This window comes from Numenius arquata, chromosome 4 (assembly GCF_964106895.1).
Source record: "Numenius arquata chromosome 4, bNumArq3.hap1.1, whole genome shotgun sequence".
NCBI classification, from domain to species: Eukaryota; Metazoa; Chordata; class Aves; order Charadriiformes; family Scolopacidae; genus Numenius; species Numenius arquata.
Window position 1 is genome coordinate 34330528 of NC_133579.1, and position 20453 is coordinate 34350980.

The 20453-nt window shown below is 37.8% G+C and overlaps 1 protein-coding gene across 1 annotated transcript in view; it reads right to left on the bottom strand.

The window, feature by feature from the left end:
* The window catches only part of TEX10 (testis expressed 10), a 54653-nt gene that overhangs the window by 17710 nt on the left and 16490 nt on the right, over positions 1-20453 (bottom strand). The window contains exons 7-11 of the mRNA XM_074146335.1: positions 18881-19016; positions 16125-16300; positions 15178-15355; positions 1620-1708; positions 284-417 (exon numbers count right to left, since the gene is read on the bottom strand). Coding sequence (XP_074002436.1) covers positions 284-417; positions 1620-1708; positions 15178-15355; positions 16125-16300; positions 18881-19016 — 713 coding nt within the window. The remainder of the gene's footprint in view (positions 1-283; positions 418-1619; positions 1709-15177; positions 15356-16124; positions 16301-18880; positions 19017-20453) is intronic.

A 20453-nucleotide genomic window follows, 5' to 3' on the forward strand; every position in this document is an offset into this window, starting at 1 on the left:
TGATCTTAATCTTATTAGCGTTTAAGAATTTTCCACCAAGCTTCTACCCATTTTTTCCATGAGCATTGTTTTGCATACTACATGTCTGAATGTTCACCTTTTAAAGCAGTTTCCTTCAAAATATTAACTAATGGTTATAGAAAAACATTAGCTGTTTGACAGCTATTGTATTTTCATTCCTTTTTTAACTTAACTCACAAGAAGATTTAGGCATCTGCAGAAAAGGTATGGAAAGCACTCAGAGTTTCTATGCTGTCATTTAGAATTAGTGTTTATGTATTACCTCTGTCACAGCCCAGTGGTGTAAAAACTGGTCCAAATCAGTTAGGTAAAGACGGACAGGTGAAAGCTGTGTCTGGCTAATGTGTGGTTTTCCTCTAATGCCCTGGAGATCAGTCAACTCCTTTCTTGAAAACCCTAGAGAAAAAGAAGCAGTACAACAGTATCATGAAACAAGCCAACCACTGCTCTACTTCAACAGCATCATTGACAAAAACCATCTTTTAAATTATGTCTGCATAACATTTTTTTGTTAAAAGCTCTTGCTTGGTATTTTAAATTAAGTGTATCAAAATACAAATTCTGACTTCTGAAAGAAAACAAAAATATTTGAAAAATCAATAGCATATCCACTTAAAACTGTAACATGGTATAAAAAAACCCTGTGAGAGGCCAATGTTACGCTGCTATTTTCAACATATGTATCTTTAAAAAATAATTTAAAAAAACCAGTATAATACGAGACAGTTCACCATGTGCTCACAATAACCCAGTAACCTTCTAACATAACCTCAGGATTAAAAAAAAATAAAATAATAATTTGGCAAAGTATTTCTAGCCAGGTATTACATGTTTTACTAAAACAGGACTAATGCTCCAAAAGAGTCACTTGGGGTTTGCTTTTGTTTTCTCAATTACCAGAACTGCTCTCTCTCCACTGTTTTAGGAAAAACAGGTAAGTTGTGAAAGCTAAGTAGTTGAACATTATGAATGAATGAGGTGATGAAGAAAGGGCACTTTTTTTACCACAGGACAAAGTACTGGAAGGTATTTCTCAGTAGTATTATGCTGTTTTAACCACTGTAATTTCTAAAAGTTGCATCATCACAGAATACAACTATTTTTATAACTATGTAAGAATATAGTACCAGAAGTAATTCTGCTCACATGCTGACCTTGGGCAGCTTACTTCAATGTACTTTGATTACTTAATTCTGATGGAATGTTTTTAATAGCGTAAGCATGTCCACAGGAAATCCCAGAGGCACTCATTTATATTGTTAGGAGCCAATAAAAGACATTACTTAAATCTAGAAAAAAAAAAATCTTGTTCATGTCATATGCTGAATTTAGGTTTTCCTCATACTTTCCAAAGAAAGTTGCTAGAATGAAGAAAAAAATATGCAAATATTCAGCCCAAATGGCAAAGTGTAAAAATAGGGTGTCAAAAAAATCAGATCAAGAGAAAAAAGGGTATTTCATATCAAAAATATGTAACAAGGTTATAATTACTTTCAGGAAGTACTTACTACACCATTTATTCTAAATTAAATCCAGTAATCGACTATAAAACAAATTTCATTTTGTTAATTCTGAATTATGACATTCACATGGATTACCTATAAGGGTTGAAAACAAGAAGCTGAAATAGTCCACATCATTCACTGAATTATCCTGCACTTGGCACTTCCAGCCTGCAAAGGATGATCTACACAAAACCAACAGCAGATAGTTTATTAAAAAACACATAATTAAGAATTCACAACCTACCTGCACAATACAATCAATTAGTATGACTAAATTGTTAATTTTAGCATTCCTGTTTCTAACTGCTGTTGTTAAAATAGCATTTTAAATAGCTTCAAAACCAGAACTTGCTCTTTTCAAGACAAGTAATATTGAACTTTGTACCCCCACATGGGCCTAGGTTGTTAAGTTGATTAAATTACTGAGATCGCTACTTTTCATAAATACTGGTATAACCTTTAATATAGTCACAACAGCCAACACACAGTAAATTAAATTACTTTTATTTCCCTTATTTGGTAAAAGTCATTATATTACAAAGCTGAGCTGTATTTTTCATTATGTCCGCTGCTTTTAATACAGCTCTTCACGTGAACAACAGATCCCATTTAAAAGCAGTCTCAGCATCTATTATAGAGTAGCTAAAGCTATTAAACGCAGGACTAAATTAAAAACTCACTTGAAGATTTAGAAGACAAAAAGGAACAATATGCAAAGACAGGAGCAAACCTGTTATCAAAGCTGCCCAACACTTCCCTTTTTAGGGGCAATCTGTAAGAAGAGGAGCACCAGCCTACTTTCGTTTTTCAAATCAGAAGCTGTATGTGCTTGTGGAAACTCAGAGCCAAGAGACACCACTGACCACCTAACAGTAGTGTCTTGCCCATGTATCGGTGGCAGAACCAGGAGAAAGCCAGGAGCTGGGAACAAGTACATCTCACACATGCTTTCCTCAAAAAGCTGCAGCTCAGACCTACATCACATTGTGCAAAAATGCATATTATTCAAGTTTACTTGTACGCTGCTCTTGGTACTTGCGCTGCAGACTATGGATCTTTGCTGTAAGAAATTGCTGCTTTCTGCTCTTACAATCTTGTGAAATTTCAGAACTTCCAAATACAATTTTCCAAGCCAACTATATGCCTCAGATCACCTTTTTCCTAATTCTCTCCGCTAACAGCCAAAATGGCTTAGCTCATGGCTAACAAAATTCTGGAAAGCTTTTCATAAAGTTTTTCATAAAGTTTTTCATAAATTTTTTACAGCTCCATGTTTTGGGGACAAAAATATCAAGTTTGGAATACTTATGTGCCCGACATAATACTTATGTGTTTTGCCACTCATACTCAACTAAATCAGCGAGACCTATCTCCCCAGAGATTCTACATAAGGTGACTGTTCCCACAAATATTAGATCCATATACTAAAAGAGAGAATGAAGCCCATGTCCTGCTGAGTGTAGGGGAAGAAGCTCACTGAATCCAATGCAGAGGGACCACAAGTCAGACGTGAGGTCACTCATTATACCAAAAATAAGCATTGGGGAGCACGAAGAGAGATTCAGGAGAATTTAGGACTTGCTGGACACGGAAACTCAAACCGTGATGCAATCACTGAGCAAAGTGGTGGGAATGCAAGAGGTTGGAAGAGATACATCAGATTACGAGCTGCAAAGGGAATCAGGGAAATATGAAAATTAAAAAAAAAAATCTCGGGCAGGAAGACAGAGAGCATGGAAAGAGCTTGTGATAAGTCAGAATTCAGGGAGTAGGGACTTGCATGACAAAGCTAGTCTGAACCTGGTTTAAAATAATAAAATATAAAAATATTTTTCCATGTAACAATTAGCAGATGTGTCGAATTCCTCATAATAGAATCAGTGGATGCAAGAATTTTAGATGAACTCCAGAAAAGCCTGAACAAAAACTGAGATTCACTGCAGGCCAGCAAACAAACTGCAATAGGTTCAGCAGATCCCTGGACATGAAAAATGATTCTGAAGTTTAATGCTAAATGTTTGGAAATTTTGCCAACAGTTCAGAGGTTTTGTTTTTCTACCCACGTTTGACTATCTGCACACTCAAAAAAAAAACAGGACAAGCATTTTAAGCACCCTAACAGCATGCCAAGCTCTCGCTGATGTAGACGCAAGAGGAAGCAGAGAATCGCTGCTGTTCTGCTCCAGGACCATGGAGGCAGGGTAAGACCCAGACCCTTGGCAGAGATATGAAATGGTTTTAAGACTCAACTCCAAGCAGAGCTACACTGAGACACGCACACATAAAACCAAGATACCCAAATTTAGTTGCAGTTTACTTTTTTAAAAAGTCAAAGCTATTGCACATATAAAAACAGTCAATCCTTTGCTTTTGAATTAAAGAACAAGGCTAGGTATGGCTTGAAGGTTTGCTTACCTAAGTATGAGTTAGCAAATATAGCTTGGCTGACCACAAACAGGGGCTTACCCCCTTGCAGAGCTACGATAAAGGCATGTATGTACATGGGCAGCAGTTGTGAGGCCAGCACAATGTTATCTTATCTCTGACAAATGGGGGGCTCCAAGAGGGAGGTAGCATATGGTAATAAATTACTGGAAACTAATGAATATGTTAGTTAGTCCTTGTATGAATATGTATGTGTGGTGTGCATATATGTTGTTAAACTGACTCTGTCTGGTACGCACATTTGGAGGAGCGATCCCCTGTGCATCCAGCGCTGCAATAAAGGATACCTGCTTAATAGTCATCCCGACTATTGAGTCCTGATTTTGTCTTTCACGGCATCACTTTCAAGATAGAAAATGCTAAATATTATGAAAAATCAGTTCCTAAGTGTTTCATGCTGAATTCCTAGAGTTAGCAGGTACTTCTATGTTCCACTTTTTCCTCTGTTCCTCATCTCAGAAGTTGGGAAAAATATCACCTCCTCTTCCCCTACAGCTGTGAAAATACTTGAGCACAACACAAAGTCCCATGGCAGGGGGGGACAACTTTGTTTTCCAAGTGAGACATAACAAAATAGAAAAAACACGGAGCCTTCTACTGAAACAACAGGGACAAAGCATAACTTTATGTAAACACTCCTCCAGTCAGCATGATACACTCAGCATACAATGCAGGATGGAAAAATAACACGAGATCATGTAATCAGACTAGATAAGGATCTCACAAATGCAATCATAATGAATTGCTAGTTTAAATACAAGTCTAACCAGCTATCAATACCTCAATCATCTTAGAACCCAAAGGACTATAATGCAGTTAAAGTTGATCAATTTTGAGGTTTGCATTAAAGGAAATCAGAAATAAAATAAAGAACACAGAACAAAAGAAATTGAATTCTAGAACAGATGTTGGTATACTACAAACACAAAAATTATTTCAAATATCTTAGTTTGATATACTAACATTACCATGGATAATCAAAAACTGTGCACTTAAAATATGTTTTCAAGATGCTTGTAAATTACATTAGTCATTTAACTAAAAAAAAAATTATTTATAGGTGGAAGAGAGGTAATAATCATACTATTATTTCCCTTTTTGAATAAATTTTTACTGACAATGGGAACCTGTTATCAAATTGCATATGAGTGAGACCTCTCCAGTCAGCTAGTCCGAACCCGTATTAACTATGATGAATTATGTATTGTAATTTCCATAAGGTCACCTGCTCTTCACGAGAACCCCTCTACTGACGTTTAGAATTGCACCTTTAGGTAACTGGCTCTGTACGCCAAATAGTATTGAAAGAAAAGCTGAATCTAATTAACTTAAAAATCACTGCTTCTCTTCCCATTAGCAAGTGCATGAGAACAGCACTGAGGCAAGATAAGGCTATAGGACAGAAGCTACAGGAATTCTGCCCACCTGTGATCATCAGAGAAGAAACTGGGGTGGTTCCCATCCCAGAACAACTCTCCAAGAAGACCTGTTGTAATTTCAAGCAGCTGCACAACATATTATGGAACCCAAGAAACCAGAAGGGAATTACCAGGACGAGATGGCATTCACCAGCCAAAGGAGCTCCAAGGGAAGGCAAAGATGAACTGAACTACTAGCAGCTGTGAGCAACCTGCCATCTGAAAACTTCCCTGACACCTACAGGCTGTGAAGTGGCAAATGTGATAATGTTTTTCTGGTTTGCTTGCTTGTTTGTTTTTAAAAATAAGTTGCATATAAATAAGGCTTGTAACTTTAATGCCTGCACTAGGGAAATTAATATGCACTATAATGATGGCTAAAATTAGATGACACATGAATACCCGTGTCATGCTTGGGAACAGAGAGAATGGTTTCTGAAAAAAAAATAAAAATTTTTGCCTTACATATCTCTTAGAAATCTTCTTAAGGGGTAGGCGCACATGAATATGGAAGACCATATAATACTTAGGAAGATTTCCAGAAAACTAAGCAGCCACAGTGTAGGAACATAGGTCCTTACATCAAGAGATAATTGGTTTAAAGGTAGGAAACAGTGGGCAGAACTAACTGATCAGCTCATACAATGGAAGAGAGGCATCGCTGGAGGTTCATGAGATCTGTGCTGGGCACTGGGCTGTAAAGCATACTAGGGTACGACCCAGAGAGATGACCAAGTCCACTAATAACATTTACGTTATTTAGTATACCAGAGTACTTAGTATAGCAGCATGTAGCTCATCACGTTCACCTTTTTTTTCTTGACAAAGCTATTCAGTCAGCTAATCTACGTACAGTCTGAAGATGACACACCACCACCTTCCAGATGCACACTCTTTATCATCAGGATAGAACTGAGCAGCTCTTTTTGCCTATCCAGGAGATCAGTTAAGGCCTTGAAAATACAAGGAGAGTAAAGTGGTTCTACCACAATAGCTAGAATAATCACACTGCAACCAAGGATAATAAAGAAGTTGTTTCCACTGCATGAAACAGGGCTGAGTTCCTACACAACCCAGGACCACAGATGTGTAGGACAATACCCCTTTTCACTCGTGAATCTTCCACTGTGATCAACCAGGCACTCTGTGGAGAAAAAGTTTTTACTGATCCACAGGAACGGGGTAAAGAAAAGGTTTCCTTTTTCTTTCCTATTTTTTTTTCCTATTTCCTTCCTACTTTTATGGCCTGTGCCATCTATGACCTCTCAACACAGGGAGTCTAATATCAGCCCAGAGAGTTTATCTATCAAGACAAAAATGTTCAGCTGTTGATCAGTAGTCATCAGGGTAGGAGACTTCCACAGAGATACTGCAGTATCCCTCTCTACAGCTAAGAGGACTCTATTAAAATTCTTCAGCGCCCTGCTCAGGGGTCACCGTCTGAGCCCAGAAACACTGCTCTGCTGAATAAAACCACATGAGGACAACACTGGACAGATAGGTCTTCTAGCCAGCCTCCTCAGGATTGTTAGGAATGTCTCACGTTTTACACAGACACCTAGCTGTGTAATTAGTCGCAGTGCTGTCTGACAATCATTTAAAATGGTGCTTACGTGTAAAAACATCTGTCAAATATAAGCTAATGGAACAATTATGGAATTAGCTATTCTGGTAAGTTTAGCAAGGATGTTACAATACATCCCAAACACTCTGAGAACACCCATGTTCTCATTCTCAGGAACTGTGTATAAACAACAACATACACTGGAAGGAGCAAAACCACGGGCAAGGACTATTGTACCTCTATGGAAGAAAAATATAGAAGATTTTCCCCCACTGTAGGCATGTACGTGCACTACTGTAAAATACGTTCTTTTAAAACACTAAAGCCCCGTGCCAATATTTATCTCAGCTTTGGCATAGTTTATTCCTGTCTAACTTTAATGAAAAATAATTTCTGTCAAATTGAAATGCAACTGCAATGAAGTATAAACTCAGGTTCCCACATCAACTTAATCAAATCAGTTCCATGTTACATTGTTAACAAGGATCAGCACTTTCAGTTTTCATACTGGTTCTTGAAGACATAGGAAACCAACATTGCCACAAATTGCTGTTAAAATAGGGGTTTTTTTAAAAAAAAGTGTAAAAAAAAAAAAGAGAATTGTTTTTTAAAAATTAAATAAAAAATAAAAAAATGAATCTTTGAACACTTTTCCAACCCTACACCCATCTCATCATTCACATCAACTTAGCTCCAGGTAGGTCCTGAACATAAACTCTGAGAACAAGTGAAGAGTTTTTATCTTCCTTTTCCTCTAACAGGTTACCATATGTAGGCAATGGTTTGTTAGTGTGAGGTTTTTTTATTTTAACTTTCGTTCTCTCTTTTGAAGGATCAAGTGTTTCCATTTGAAGATGTGGTAAAACGCAACAAACATCTGCAAGGAATTACCAGGGATTTGGGGAAAAATATGAACCCTATTTTAAGAAAACAACAATTTGAGCTTCGCATTGTTAAAAGTAAGCCTGTCAGCTACTCATTTGCTCCATAGTTGCAAAGGTTGTCTGGAGAAAAGAATTGCTTACACATTCTAAATGAGAGCACAAATCAGAAGAAACATTCGCTAATGAGCAAACGGCATTTACTGACTGGTGCAATTGTGAGTGGAGCAACATAATTCTTTTCCCCTTGGTTAGGAATATCAAACAACAAACAGCCACCTGGGGACAAATTTAGACGGTTGTGTCCCCAAACACAAGCTTAGCCTTTTTCCCTCTCTCAAGTCCTAGACCTTTACATAACAGCAAACAAGGAAAAGGAAATTTGCTGACCAGATGGGGCTGTAACCCACCCTGGGATCTGATCCTCAAGAACTGTGGATTCCTTGTGATCTTGCAGAAATGAAAACAGATCAATCTTTTACCCTTCATCCTCAGTGGCACCCAGTCATCAAATGCCAGCATTTTGAAAGCACACTCTTTAGTTTATATTCAATATTGCCTTAAGCGTTTTTGTTACCTTTTTAATACCTTCCTCCTTAATTTTTGTTTCTAAACTGAGAGGTGCAAAAACATAGCCAGAAAAAGCATTTCACAGTGAACGCAGACCTCACTATCTTACATCTTTCTTCACAACTCATTCATAATTACTACACCTTCCTATACCTGTACGCTTTTCGACTTATTCTCACAACGCCTATTGAGTTGACTTCCCACGTACCATCTGCAACGACTTGAAAGTGGGTTTTGTTTTTTAAGAACAACTTAGCTTATTTTGGTAAAATTTAAATTTTATTTGTTTTCCTTTTTTAAAAAAAATACACTGTTCTGAAATCTTTTCTATACTTCATTTGTGTGAGAATTACTGTATTCCATTGCTCTATCAGTGTTGTTATTCACAATAATGAGTTACAGTATCCTCTCCAGCTTGCAAATACTCCTTGGGATTATAATGTTTTTCTTCTCTGCAATAATGCATTCAATATGTCTTTAATGAAGTAGTATACAGGGTCTTTGTTACCTACATTTTGCATTCTTGCAGTGCCTCCTCAAGCTATACCGGTCAAAGGTTGCAGATCGCATAACTAGGATGACTAAGTAAAGTAATATTTACTTACAACAGAAATATCTATAGAAAACTTTAAACTCTATTATGACCCTAAAACATCTCTGGATAATATATTTAGAGAGACAGAATTTTACACCTTACACCAAACAGACATTAAAATGTCCATCCCAGTTCTCTCTAAACACCAGATTCCTGAGGTTAGCAGGAACCAACAAGCATGCCTGGCTGCTTGATAAGACGCCAGCTGAGCTCCCTCACTGTCGTCTGGAAAGCAACAGGATATTTTAAAGGCACTACCTCTTAAGGGAAGAGTCCATTTACAGCTACGACAAGCAGAATGCAAGTTACTCCCAGAGTTATCTCAAACCTGTAAGGACTAGGAACTCCCACACAATTTATGTCTCACTGGGAGAGAGCACTCAGCTTTTATTTATACGGTCCTCACCCTTCTCCTTTCTTACAGCAACAGAACCAACAACTCTTTGCAAGACCCCAGCAGGGAAAGAGCCCCACAAGAATAAGAAATGGCTGAAGCCATTGGAAATCTCATTTATGGACATTCTACTTCAAGAGAGAAATGCCATAAATTAACTCCCATTGTTTTTTATCTTGGCAGTGAAATATTATCTGTCCAATTCTCTATTACAGTAAAATAATTTCCAGACACTGTTTCAATGGATAAAAAATTCTAAAAAAAAAATCATAACTATTATGCATAAATAAGGCACATAAATAAATTGCTTTTGCGTAATTACGTTGAATACAGGCACGTACGTAAATAGCATCTATATAATTACACTGAATAGGTTTTCTTTATTTGCATCTCAAGACATGTTAAGACCTTTTCCCATAAAGTCAAACTTCCCATTTTACACATTTGATCACAACCTCATAACCTGCATTTCTTAATCCGTATTTCATAAAATACATCACAGTAAGTACTCAGATTATATATCAATCGCCTTAAATACCCTACCTCATACAAAAGGGAAGGAGAAAAAGAGAAATCTGTTTGCAAGAATATCTGCCATTCAATCACCACAAAGTCACTAAGAAGTAGCAAACAAAACAATGAGCCTAACAGATGCGACAAATGGTGTTCCTCTGCAACTGTTACAGTACAGATTTTGGTGTGTAAACAGCAGACCTCCCTTTTGTCAGACAAACAAGACAATCTACCATATAATACATGAAGGTGAGCTTACAATATTTAATACACTTCCATAGTTGACAAAAAGATTCGCCCCAAAGCCAGTCTTCCAAAAAGCACTCAAAAAAATAAGCATATGCCTCACTAGTCCTTTAAAAACCATTCTGAAGTAGCTCATTAGATCTACAAATCCGGAAAGTAGGCACAGAGTGGGCACCCAAAATTCTTTCCAGCTCTACCTATAATTCTGCTCAGTTTATGACCTTAATCCCAACTAGACCATCAATGGTTAATACATTTCTTCACTTCGAGAGAACTGTCTACCTGTCCGTATCCACATTCTCAAGGAATCACCAGAACGCCACCATCAAGATGAAATTAAGATTGAAATTTCAAACCAGAAGTCCACTCATGCCAAATGTTACCTATTCCTACCCAACAATTTAACCATTCACCCTTAATTAGCAGAGAAGTATTGAGTATTTACCAGTTATTCAAATAAATCATGACTTAAAAGTAAATATTGAAGTTAATTCTTTTAGAAATGGGGGACACTGCATCAAGACAAATGGTTCATCTCAGTACATCAATCTAAGCAGTACACCTAAGACCACAGAAAAATCCAGCCAGTAGATTCGATGCAAAGACTTCCTAAATTACTTCCCACAGCTTTCTATTTGTCTCCATAAATTTAAGCTCAGAGGACAACCCAGAGAACTCATCTCCATCCAAGGAGCCACTACCTCTCATTTCTCTCAGTCTGAAGTCACAGATCATTTGCTCATGTTGCTCCATAGTTTTCCTCACCTGTTTGTGTATAAACAGGAGTGGGGAAAAAGATTTATACCCCAAAACCCTGGCACACTTCCACCTCTCAAAACCCTACCTGAGTGGATTTCTTGAAGCTACTTACATCTCAGGTCCCATGCAGTGGGCACAAGGCAGTGGAGGACGACAGAAGGGAAATTAAGCCAAGACAACACCTTCTGTCCCTCAGTTTCACCTGAAACTCACCAGCTGTGGCTGTCCCAGTGGCCCAAACAGCAGCCACGTCTGTTCCTTGGCACAGAGATCAGTTAGCATAAATCTGGCCATGTTCACTGCAGCGTCCAAAATGGGCTGGCTGCATTTCAGCTTTCTTTTCAGAACGGTCCTTGGCCTATGCTACCTCTAAAGCTTTAGTGAATATAGACCAAAAGCACAACAGGAACTATCCTAATAATTTAACAGTATAGATAATCACCCTCCCAGGCTCAGAAACCTTCCCATTATATATGGAAACACTGTCAACATCATCGTCATTCTCAGCACATGGAGCCCACCGTGGCTCACTTAATGGGCTCCTGCAGACCACCAGGCTATTCATTTCACCACGGCAAAAATAAGATGTGAAAACTATTGAATGCCTTCAAAACTTATTTCTAATCAACAAAAATTCTAAAAGTTAACACAGAGTAATTATAATTTAACGTTACGGCCTGATACCATCACAGGGCTCTGGTTTAAACCATCTGGATACATTTATTATCTACTTTTATAGCTTATACACACAGAAAAAAAGCTATGAGTTTCTTGAGTTTATAATGATTGTTCCTGGAATAACTGCAACAGTCTTATTATCATCCATATGTACTCTCATCAAATCCACCTTAGCGTAGCTTCTCCCTGGCAAATATACATGGGTATGTATGTGCATTCTCAGATGCATATAAAAACATACATGCTCTGCCAGTCAAGAATAATGCAGAAATAAAGGCTTTTAAAGAAATTAAAAACAATTAACAAATACAGCAGTAAGCCTCTGATGCTACTGAATGCAATCTATTTAAAGCATGACAGATAAGCAGGTGGCTTAGAAGAAAAGAAATACATAAAAACTCCCTCCTTACAAATAGGACATGAATGTCCTGAAGAAAAACAGTGCCATCTACTGACAACATCTGTTTTACTCAAATTATGTGTCCCAATGGACTGATTTGTATCAGTTTCTCTACGCAAACCTATCATAATCTTTAACTACAGAAAGTGTCTCATGAACCAGATTGTGGCACAGAATTGTGAAATGATATACATTTTGGTATGGCACCATTCATTTCAAAAATGTGCATGTTTAACTCCAAGCATCACAAGAGCTGTCAATGATTACCATTAAGTTACCTAGTCCCTCTACTTCAAGGCTTTACCCCTACCATCCATGATACGCTGTTGTCCAACTTGATTTTAGGTATCTCCAGTGAAGTATATTTATGCCCCTTTCCTACACAGCCTACATATGTGTGTGTGTGTGTGTGTGTATCTCTGCTTTTAGACAATTTTGCTAGCACTCAAACCAAACATTTTTTCTGACATTTAAGGTCTGTATTTCTAATCCTGCTAAAATGGTGTTCTCCTATGCCTTTTAAATGGTCTTTTACGCACATGGTTTCCCCATCCTTCCCAGTCTTATTTGCCTAACAATGCCAATTTGTCAGTCATTCCCCATTATCACGATTTACAGACTATCATTCCAACTGCTTTCCTTCAAACTCAATGCAGTTTGTCCACATCATCATCTAAAAGCAAGCCACAGAACTGGACAAAATACTCCAGTATTTGTCCAGTATTTCCAGGCTTTTCTGATGATAAGAGCCAGAAAATTAGTTTATGTATTAGGTGAACAATAACAGGTAGTGAAGCTCATAAAAGCCAGCTAAAGTTCAGATCTAGAAAACCTACTACTGTTTCCTTAACTGTACAACTTCTTTTCCCAAGGAAAAAAGATATAATCAGACTCTTCTGTTCTTGAGAAGTTAATATTAATTGCTATTTAACCTCCCTGTCCTTGCATGCTTAAGTTGACAAAGGTGGTGGTTTTTCTGGACATCCCCATCAGCCACCACTAACACTTTGACATCATCTTAGTTCTCTAATTCTTTAAGGCATCCCAGGATGAACTTTTTATGATAAAAAAAAAATCTATGATTGTGACAATAAGAAAAAAGTCTTTCACAAAATTGATTTTATCTATATATTAAGAAGCTGAGCCACAGCTGAAAAAAGATGTCATTAATAAGCCCTTTAAAATTTGAACTACAAGTTTTTAAGTTGGTTATAAAGGTGAGAAAATATTTTGAACGCTGTTGCATTCATTTTGTGTATAAAAGATGTGTTTCAGTCTTTCCGAGGACTTGCATTATTTTCAGACATGTTCCTAAAGAAAACTGATCAAGTTTCTGGTTTTAAAGCTGAACCCTCTCAATGAAGTGGGAACAGCCTTATCAAAGAAAAATAATGCTCAGCCAAGAGTAGTATCTCTTTTCCAAGTTTCATCAAAACTTGTAACCTTCCAGAAAGGAGGACTATTAGGGATTATCAATACAAGAAACTGCACTAGAATAACTACGTCAGTAATTTTTTCTCATCTAGTTATTTCAGACTGACTTCTTGGGTAGATAACGCACAACGTATGTTTCAAATTACGTAAGTTAAAATCAAAAGACTTTCTTTGCACGTTAGAAAAATGAAAAGTTGCTCCTCCATCTCTAGTGTGAAGATGTAACCTACTTTTGGTAAGAACACCACCTTCCGGCTGCCTCTTGCATCTTCTGCCACAAGGACCAAATGCCCACAGCCCACCTGCAGCCTTCTGATAATTTTTAGAAAACAGTTATACTACTACTGTAAAAATATCCCACATTGAAAATCTAATAAGATCTACTAACAAAATAACCACCTCAGAGCTTATGACTACATTTGATTCAGTTAGTTTGCTACTAAATTTCTAGTATATGGTAACAAATTTTTTTTATATAAAATTTGAGATCCACCTTCCCATAACTAGACAGAATTTAATTTTCATAGTAAAAATACATGATATACAACATATTATAAGTTTCATCACCACCACTTCATATCTTAGTCACCTTATTCACATTATACAGCTAACATGAACAGTTCTGTATTTGACAGTACATTGTGTTGTGTCGTATTTTAATTTAAAAAAGTCTAAGTTCCAAAAAGCATTAAGAAAAAAATAATTGTAAGCATAATTCATACAAGCTTAATTCGTTGTTTATTGAGCAACGGAGAAAAGCAAGTATATTTTTTCCAGAAGCAGCAAAGCAGAACATCCTTGTGAAATCCCTGACTTTACAGGTAAACTTACCCTCTTTCAAGCTAGGACAAAAAAAAAAAACAACCCAAGAGCATGAATAATTTCTAACAAGACACTTGCCTAGCAACTATGATTTGGCTATTCAAGTGTGGCAATTATAGGAAAAATGAGTTTTAAAGATCTAAAAGACAGCAGAACAAGAGAATACACAGTGGTTGGTTATTTTTCACTGCAAACAGCGTTAGGTGAAAGTATTTACAAGGAAATCTGCAATCAGTGACAGAATAAAGACTACCAATGATAATATTCTGGGTAAAGGGTGCTCAATACCACATAGCCTTACAGGTAACTGTAAGGCCTTTCAGTACTTAAGGGGGCCTACAGGAGAGATGGGGACAGATTTTTTTAGCAGGGCCTGCTGCGATAAGACAAGGGCTAATGGCTTTAAAGTAAAAGAAGGTAGATTTAGACTAGATATAAGGAAGAATTTTTTTTTACAATGAGGGCAGTGAAACACTGGCACAGGTTGCCCAGAGCGGTGGTACATGCCTCATCCCTGGAAACATTCAAGGTCAGGTTGGACGGAGCTCTGAGCAACCTGATCTAGTGAAGATGTCCCTGCTCATTGCAGGGGGGTTGGGCTAGACGATCTTTACAGGTCCCTTCCAACCCAAACTATTCTATGATTCTGATTTTGTTATCAAGCACTGGAGAAAAATTAGTCAGAGTAAAGACAGAGCTGAAGTGAAAGGTTAGAAGTACAGTTTGATGGAAGCATTAACATTTTTTGTGATGCCAACTCTTGCACGCTATACTGATTTTTTTGTGCAGACCGGTAACAGAGTTCACGCTTAATGAGTAAGTGTTCACTATGTTTTTTTATAAAAAAAAAAACAACAAACAAAAACCCAAAACCAAAAAAAAAACCCACAAAACCAAAGCAGCAAAGTAAGATGCCAGTTGGGCGCTGTTACCTCATGTGCAGTATCCCGATGAGGGTGGCGGCCAGGTCGGAGGACATCCTGCCCATGATGCAGCAGCGGCTGAGGCAGGCGAGCAGGCTGGCGGGCAGGCAGGGCAGGAAGTAGACCAGCTGCACCAGCCGCCGCTGGGCCTCCGCCGGCAGCAGCACCAGGGCGCCTTCTAGCGGATCTAACGGCACAGGGACAGGCAATCAACACCCCGACATCCCCATTGCTTGTTCAAAATACACAAAAAATGTTGCACTTTTTAACCATTCTGCAGCATAAGCACCTCATGCAAAACACTGCAACAATCCTGCAGGGAACCCGCTCTTTTCTAACTACTTTTATTTAGTTAAGAGTCTACAGCACTTCCTGAAGGGAGGACAATATAACTAACACTAAGAGGTGAAAATAAACAAACAAAAACAACAAAAAAACACAAACCCAAGGAGAAGTAATACTTCCAGAAGCAGGTTTCACAAAAACTGAAGCTTCTAGTCTATCAGGTTAAAGTCCTGCTAACTTGGAACTAAAGATACAAGGTAGAACACAGGAAATTCCATCTCAACGTGAGGAAAAACCTCTTTACTTTGAGGGCGACAGCACTGGAAGAGGCTGCCCAGAGAGCTTGTGGAGTCTCCTTCTCTGGAGATATTCAAAACCTGCTTGCACGCATTACTGCCCAGCCTGCTCTAGCAGGGGGGTTGGACTAGATAATCTCCAGAGGCCCCTTCCAAACCCTATAATTCTGTGATTTTAATCTTTTTACCAGTCGCTAGGAAATAGCACACATAACGCATTTTAACCTTCATTGTAAGGGACTGAACCAATCTCTGCCCCCGCCCCCCACACGTAGACTTTACACTCATCTAGGGAACACCAGTGTTTTCCACATATTGCAACTTCCCTGTCAAGTGATGGACAAAATTCATTATACTGTCGTGTAAAAGTCTTACCATATATTCGAGCAGCAGTGGCTTGTAAACTTTGCAGTAATTCCTTGTTTGAACGAGAAGCAGCAGAATGAATTATATCAATCAGCTGATTCGAAAGCTCAGGGTTTTTCAAGCCAAGCAGAGCAAGCTGCTGAGGTAAACCAGCCAACCAACGAGATAAAACTTTACTTCGACTTCTAAAGAAAAGAGGGAAAATTAGTTGAGGGGAAAAAAAGCCCAAACCAAAACAACAAAAACCCCACAAACTTCCTCTTTCCAGTCTTGAGTAAGTTGCTTTAACACCAAGTACAATTAAATTACGGTAAACTGCAATACTGTGATTTGCTGAGACTATTTCACCAGATGATGGGCACATTGGTGTGCTGCTACAGCTACATCAGAAGTATTTATTTAATCCATAACACTGCGTGTTTTCAACTCTTGGAGAAAGTATTAGTGTGAACTGACAGTATCCTGGCAAAGAAACACTTCCATTTATCATTAGTTGTATCAGTTTACATTTAATGAGTTATGAGTCAGGCTAAAAAGCCATGATATTACTGCACCCTCAATACCGCTGAACCCCCCAATCAAGCTACTACTCTTTACACTAGACTTTCAAAATCAATTCTACCTTTGCTGACATCTTGCTTGTCAATTCAGATACCTCTTAAAGCAGAATGAAAAACTACAACTGGCGGAACACAGCACCAAACAAGCTTATTAACAAAGTGTATTGCGGCAGACACTCTCCCTTTGCCCATGCAGACATTCATCATTCGTCACAGAAGGCTATCATGTTGGTAAAGCATGATTTGCTCTTTTATATATGCTAGCTTGTTCCTGATTACCTGCTTGTCCTTTACACATTCACATATTAATTCCAAGCAAAGCGCTGTATGTATCTTTCCAGGGCCCAAGCTGAGGCTCATTAACAAAATTCCCCAGATTCTCTTCAAGATGGGTTAATAGCAATCTTCTTCCAGTCATAATCTCCTGCAGCCACCATGCTTTCTCATGGATGAAAAACAATGGCCTCACTTTCACAAGACAACTTTCTCAGCACCCTCAGGTATATCCCTGCAAATCTATCTGGCCCATGGGGTGAAGATAACTAACATCAAGACCAAAATATTAATTCCGAACCTTGTAATACATCAATCAAGTTTTCTTTCATAGGGCAACAACAAGCCAAAGGCTCCTGCCCAGCCTTTGAAAAAGATACATTTAAAAAATAAACAGCTTCACTTAAATGTCCTTGGAAAAAGTTCCACCATGAATTCTGCTCTTCTTAGACTGCTCTTGACAAGCTTCTGAGAAAAATAATTTTAAAAAAATGAGGAGAGCAATCACAGGAAGGCTGAAGGAGCTATGACGTCAAACTGAATGGAATATCATCCAGGATCTATGTACAGGCTACATCTTGAAGAAATGAAAAAAACCCCGCTTGTTTCTAAAGGAAAGAAATGGAGCAGTACAGTACACAAACATTATGTTGTCTTAAAATGCCTTGTCAGACATAAGTGCAATTATCCTTTTTGCAAAGAAATTTTGAGATTTCATTCTTCTGTTACTAAAAATGTCACAATGCCATGTAGAAGTCTAAGAGGAACAGCAAGAAAACTACTGTTATTTGTGATGTTTAAAGATAGAAAGTTAAAGCTTTCCAGATAGACAGATGATCACATGAAAGTGGATGAGATGCTCAAGACTTCCAGGCAACTACAGAAAAGAGCAGTTATGTAACTTCAGGGAAATCAGTCAGTACGAGAAAGATCTCTTTTTCACTTTGGGTAAATGGAGAAGGAAAATGGGATATTCCCAAGACTTTTCCTGACTGTCTTTCAAATCCCCTATACTTCTTACAATGTCCATAGGGTACTGTAAGATATTTCTGGCTGTAGATCTAACTACAGGCATTACCACAATGTAAGATTTAACAAAGCAAAGGAGTTGCAGAAGAGACCAATTTTTGCCACATCTTGACTTTGCTGTTGGATAGCAGTACTTCTGGGGGCCCTGGTTTGATTTTTACCTAGTAGCGGAAACAGGTATCATGGGTATGATCTTATGTCCCTTTGCAGTTCTCAGAGGAGGTAGGATTACTGCAGCCTGATCTATGTTTGAGGATTTTATGTACCAGATGACTTGGCTGAAAAAAACCTTCTGGAAAAGTTAAGATTTGGAGACAATTTGGACAAATCTTTTGATGAAAAAGTGCGAAGACAGCAATGTAGAGAATAACCTCCTCTTAAAGGAAGTCAGATATCTAATAGACGCATGAAACAGGGAACCCAAAGGGACAAGAACATTTTCTTAAACCTAGTCTCTGTAGAAACACGCACCCAAAACAATACAAGAGTACTTTCCTTAAAGAAAATAAGTACAAAAGGCTAGATATGCACTACCAGAACCACAGTCACAAGTTCATGACGTCAGGCTGAAGTAATGGAAATGTTCCATGGCTACACTTGCACATGCTTGACACATCTACTGACTACCACGCAGCCAGTAACAATGAGCTTGCAGTAATGTACTTCAAGTTAAATTTTAAATCATTAAGATCGATCTAGTACTTATGTTAAGAAAAAAAGACAACAAAGCTAATACACATCTCAATCTCACAACTCGCAGAGAACCTGAACTTTCAAATTTCAGTGACACAGCACCAAAACATTCAGAATGAAGTTTTATAACATCTACAGAGAAATTAAGTAGTCTAATATTTGAAAAAATATACTATGTGAAATGAGAAAGAATACATAAATGGTTTTTACCTGATTCTTTGAGTCCTCATATCTTCTTTTTGGTAAACTCTGCTAAAAAATTTCAAAAGTAATGTACGAACAGGAAAGAGGAGATTCCGTTGCTGGTATAAAGTATATACTGCTTTTATCAAGGGTTCTGTTGCCACTAGAAAGAAAATATATAAAAACCTGAAGTAGCGCTTTTTAATATTCTGATTTTATACAAACATACACAGAAGAGCTATAATCTGCATATGCAACTATCTACACTTAACTCCACAAGTACCAAAAAGTTTTAAAACAACCACTAGATAAACTTCTAACCATTGGAACACCACCTTCTTGTGTAGCTTGTGAAGGACCCATATGAACAAATAGAGACCACATACAAGTGAAAACTTCAGACCTTCTTAGACAAGACAGTGCACAAGTTGCGACATAACTAAGAACCAGCAAAGTCCCGCTTTCCACTCAAAATAGGCAACCCTTAGAAGTGCAACTGCAAAGATAAGACCATGCTTTTTTGGCATAATTGCAGGAGGTTGACTATGGTCTTATTTAACCTCTCATTTATTAGCTCTTTTTTTTCCTGTCTAAATTTCCCCTTTTTTGATTTCTATTTTGTTCTAAGTAAGTTTTTTACTGTAATGGCTCATTTTTTCTTTTGTGTTGTCTTTTAAAGAAGACATACCCTGCCAGGCCCTTAATCTCAATGTCAGATAGGTTTTAAAAAATCAGAGTTGTATTTTTGGTGTGTACCATTTTTTTGTAGACACGAAGTTCAGAATTTCTAGAGCACCACCAAAAAAAACAACCCTAGTATCAAGGAAAGAAGCTTTTCTTCTTCCACAGAATCTCACAATGGTTGAGGTAGGAAGGGATCTCTGGGAAGTCATCTGGTCCAACACCCCTGCTCAAACAGTGCCAACTAGATCTGGCTGCCCACGACCATATTCAGACAGCTTCCGAGTATCTCCAAGGATGGAGACTCCACAACCTCTCTGGGCAACCTGTGTCAGTGCTTGGTCACCCTAAAGGTGAAAAAGGGCATTCCTTATGTTCAGACAGCATCTCTTGTGTTTTGGGTTGTGCAAAAAAAAAAAAAAACAAAAAACCCAAACCGAGATACTGGTCCTGCAAGTCACAACTGGAAATGTTTTTCTTGGAAAAGGATTCAGATCAAATACCTTGGAAGCTGCTGTAGAATATTTTCCATCAGAACTATCTTGGCATTTTATGTCATCACATAACTAGAATGGTCATCTGACACTACTCAACGGAGTCTACCAGCTACGCTAATAATTTTAAAAAAGGATTGGAATATTAATGTATCATGCACCTCTACATCCTAGTAATTATTTTTTTCAATGAAGAAAACTCATCTTCCCATTTATAAGAATATCTTAAGATGTAAAAAAAGAAAATAGATATACAAGTATATTAACACTTTGCATATCTACGGTAAGAATCTAACAGCATTCCTTTTTAGGAATGCTTGATTTTTATCAAGCAGTTTTCAACACTACATGCAGCAACGTGACCATGAAATCCAATTTACCTCTTTAGACAAAATATATTATGATATAACAACTGAGGATATAGG